We start from the raw sequence: 4471 nt of genomic DNA on the forward strand, positions 1-4471 counted from the left end.
TTTTATTCATCTTTTTTTTTTTTACTGTGAAATGTGGAATCTATATTAATTCGATGAAAATATCTATATATACTATATTTAAAATAAAAAGTCAGAACTGTAATTATTAACGTTTAAATCTTTGCTCAAATGCAAAGTTCCAGACCCATTATTGGATTACTACTATACTCAATACTATTGAAATTACAGTGTCACTTCTCGCCATGTATTTGAGCAAATCACAGCTTCAGTAGATAAAAATCCATCCAATCAGCACAAGCTTCCCCTAAAGCCCCGCCTCCCTGACAGTATTAATTAGTTTGGGCTTTGCTGTCCTCAGACACTGAGGAGACTGTGAACTCTGCGACTGTACGAGGACCACTGTGCGTTTGATCGCTGCATTTTAAACTGTCAATATGGTTGATGCATTTTGTGCAACTTGGAAACTGGTTGACAGCCAGAACTTTGATGAATACATGAAATCACTGGGTAAGTAAAAATAAGATATTATTTTGCAGAAAGACAGAATTCCTCTTAACAATTTGCACGTGCAATGTGCAATAGCACAGTCTGGTGTTTAATCGCATGACATTTTCTGTACAGTTTATATAATAATAATAATAGTTTTGTTCTGTCTGTAATGTTTTCAGATTTTTTTTTTTTTTATTCCACAGGTGTTGGTTTTGCCACCAGGCAAGTAGGCAATGTTACCAAACCCACAATTGTCATCAGTCATGAGGATGACAAAGTTGTGATAAAGACGCTGAGCACCTTCAAAAACACTGAGATTTCTTTCAAACTAGGAGAGGAGTTTGACGAAACCACAGCAGATGACAGACATGTAAAGGTTTGTGTGTGTGTGTGTTTTTTCTATTTCTTTTTTTAATTCACTGATGCATGCAGTGTCCACAGCAAATCTAAAATCAAAAATTTTACAAAACAATTTAAAGTACTTTTTAGCAGGTTAGGTCTATTTTTTCCTTACATGAATTTGACCATATGTGATATAATAATCATAAAGCACTACTAAAAAACTAACTTTCATCTTTTTATCTCATTTCAGTCCACTGTAACCTTGGAAGGAGACAATCTTGTCCACGTTCAGAGGTGGGACGGCAAGGAGACTAAGTTTGTTAGAGAAATCAAGGACAGTAAAATGATTATGGTAAGTAGCATAATTCATATTAATTTAGAATTTTAAGTCAAATGTTCTGTTTAATCAGTGTTATGGATATTTAATGTTCCTAAATTTCCTCTCCTCGTCTCTGCTGTTTCCAGACCTTGACCTTTGAGGGTGTGCAAGCTGTCCGCACATATGAAAAGGCATAATGTCAAACGAATTAACGCTTCAGTATTACCCTGGCAACTTGACAATATTACAAGGGAATTTTTACATTGTATTCTCAACTGAGTTTTCCCCTTTTTAAGACGCGAGACATTTTTTGTAAGACCTTTTATATAAAATGCACATTGTGAAGTTTTTGTGAACATTGCAGAATGTCTTTAATGTAAGTGGATTGTATAATTGAGGCCTGCCTTTGTGTCAAATTGAATGAAATACACACATTTGATCAAAAACTGACTCTGTTCCTTGCTTTCTTATGCAAACACTTTAGTTTTCTCAATAGTCTGATAATAAAGGAAGTATAGTCTTAATATTTGTCACTTGAACAAGACAGTATATAACAGTAGTTTATTTATGCACACATACATAATTTCCTGAAACAGAATTGAGAGCTAAAAACATTACACTTATTTAAATCGCAAACATAATTTTATACAATTTCAAAATAATTTTGTAGTAATAAATTAAATTTATATTTAAATTAAAATGGCATGAAACCAAATGCATATAGAATAAAAGAATGCATTTAAATGATTTTCTCTGAAGTGAACATTGTTCCTAATAGAAGATCTTATTGCTCTTTTATAGTACATTATATCATTTCATCCAGTGCTAATGAATAATTCACAGTTTAGGAATCTTTTGGAGATGTCAAAAGGTTGGGGTTTTTCACAGATGAGAAATTTGCACTGTAGTTAATCAAATGAACCCAGCCACTATAAGACCTTTGTTCCGAAGCACCATTGCTGTAAGTTTTGCCTTCCATTTGCTCAAAGATCCCATACTTGATTTTGTGCCATAAACCCACATACAACTTAAGAAACCAAACAAATAATGTATTAATTATAAATATAATTTGTTCTATAACCATGAGGTACTGCACAGACCTGGGTTTACATGTAATTGAGTTTCATTACACATAATCCAGTCCGATTACGGACTGAATCCTGAAGTACTGGGATGATGACCATAAGGTATTAATGATCAGCCATTTCTCTGCTTTAGATGCTAATTAGATTTTGACTTTGAGAGTCGATGCTGGGCCGCTTTAATCCACTGAGCGGATGGCCAACACACTCGAGTCATATCTGAGAAGATTGAATTTAACCTGTCGCCATTATTATTAATTATTTCACTGTGCTAGAGTTTCAAGCGCCCACTTGTGTATCATGAGAAAAAGGCTGTCTGAAATTCTGAATGAGTGTTTGTTTTACTTCTGGAGCTGTTTGAACACAGGCGATTGACTATTTAAAAGGCTTTTTAGTGCGGGCCACGGATATCTGCATTTGGATTGAAAATGCCAGTCTGGGAGAGGGACAGTCCTCAGTTTGTTTAATATAATGCTGGGATGAAGGATCACGAATCGTTTTGAAAATGACCTGTAGTAACCCCTCCATAATTTGAACCTGCCAGGAGGGGACACGTTGTCACTGGGTCAAAATTAATCCTATAATCCGTGTTGCCTTTACGTAGGAGCATCATTCGATCAATTTGACCAACCATGTTCAGATGCTGTAGCCTGTAGTGTTACGTTATTGGCCCACATTTGTCACAACCACTTGTACATTAAATTATGATATGTACACAAAAGACTGGAATAATTAACATTTTTAATGTTTTTGAAAGACGTATCTTATGCTCACCAAGGCTGCATTTAAAAAAAAACAAAAAAAACAATAAAAACTGTTATATTGTGAAATATTATTACAATTTAAATGTACCGTTTTCTATTTGAATATTCTAAAAAATATATAATTTATTCTTGTGATGCAAAGCTGAATTTTTAGCAGCCATTACTCCAGTCTTCAGTGTCACAATAAAAATCATATAAACATATATTCTTATATGTTGATTTGGTGCTCAATTATTAATAATGGTTCGTATTATTATCAGTGTTTTGCTGGTGTCAGGATCCTGCCCTGACAGCCTTGTCTGTCTTGTCTTTGTTCAATGTTTCTTTGTTTATCTTGTGTCTGAACACATGGTTGTGTCTTTGTTTTTGTTGGCCAATTGTTAGTCCTGAACTCTTTTTTTTTGATTTTTTTTTTTCTTCCCCTTTTTATTTTGTTATCCTTGTGTCGTGAGAAGTTCCAGTTTTATTTGTTTTATTTTTTTTTTTTTTTTATTTTCTTTCAGTGTCGAGGACACCAAGGTGGAAGGGGCCCTATGTTCACTCGTGCACAAGAGGCTGCCATTGTGAACATGGTTTTGACCAATAATTGTATCAGGCTGCGAGAAATCCAAGCCAATATCATCAATGATGACCATATTTTCAATAACATCCAACGAGTCTCTCTGTCAACATTAGGTCGAATCCTCAAGAAAAATCAAATATACATGAAGCAACTGTATCGGGTACCATTTGACAGAAATTCAGAGAGAGTGAAACATCTGCGCAATGAGTATGTGGAGGTATGTATTGTTCATCTTACTATGGTGTGGTATTCTGCCACCAAGTCCTCTGTGGCGGTTCCCGCCTCTGAATCGGCTGAACCCACCACAGTCATGCCTGAAGCTACCAAGTCCTCTGAGGGGGTTAAGCTCAAGGTAGAGGCAAGAAAAGTTTCCCAGTCGTCCCCTGTTCCCGTGTCTGTCCCAGTTCAACCCAAGCCAGTCGTGTCCAGTCCCGATGATCCTGTGTCAGTCCAAGTCACCCAGGAAGTCGGCAATCCGACAACTCACTGCCCCGGGAGGCGTGAAGGTATGTCCCAGCCCCTCGAAAGCGCTTTGTGGTGCCTGCTCCTCCAGAGCATCCTCCGGTGCCAGCACCACGTAGGCGCGCCCCGTTAAGCCCAGGGAGGGCTCCTGTTTCTCCGTTGAGCCCAGGGAGGGCTCCTGTTTTCCCGTTCCCCGTCGAGCCCAGGGAGGGCTCCTGTTTCCCCGTCGAGCCCAGGGAGGGCTCCGGATTCCCCGTCGAGCCCAGGGAGGGCACCAGATTCCCCGTCAAGGCCGGTGAGGGCTCCTGTCCCTGTGCTTAGCCTTGGGAGGGCCTTGCATGTAGGACGTGTCTCTGTTGGGAGAGGTGCCACCAATGGTGCTCCCACCTTTATCCCGTCCTCTGTCCGTCCCGGTCTGCAAGGGTTCCCTAGGCCGGTACCACCATGGCCTGGACTTGCATGGGTCCCTTCCCCCCCCCGTCCCCCCAAT

General features: G+C 38.8%; 1 protein-coding gene across 1 annotated transcript; it reads left to right on the forward strand.

The window, feature by feature from the left end:
* Nucleotides 1-310: 310 nt before the first annotated feature.
* On the forward strand, nt 311-1557 carry LOC107723744 (fatty acid-binding protein, brain-like). Its single transcript, XM_016532457.1, has 4 exons — nt 311-468; nt 654-826; nt 1043-1144; nt 1258-1557. The coding sequence occupies exons 1-4, from the start codon at nt 396-398 to the stop codon at nt 1306-1308; spliced, it is 399 nt and encodes a 132-aa protein (XP_016387943.1). The 5' UTR covers nt 311-395; the 3' UTR covers nt 1309-1557.
* The last annotated feature ends 2914 nt before the right edge of the window (nt 1558-4471 follow it).

The sequence above is a fragment of the Sinocyclocheilus rhinocerous genome, unplaced genomic scaffold (assembly GCF_001515625.1).
Source record: "Sinocyclocheilus rhinocerous isolate Xijiao unplaced genomic scaffold, SAMN03320098_v1.1 scaffold283, whole genome shotgun sequence".
Lineage (NCBI taxonomy): Eukaryota > Metazoa > Chordata > Actinopteri > Cypriniformes > Cyprinidae > Sinocyclocheilus > Sinocyclocheilus rhinocerous.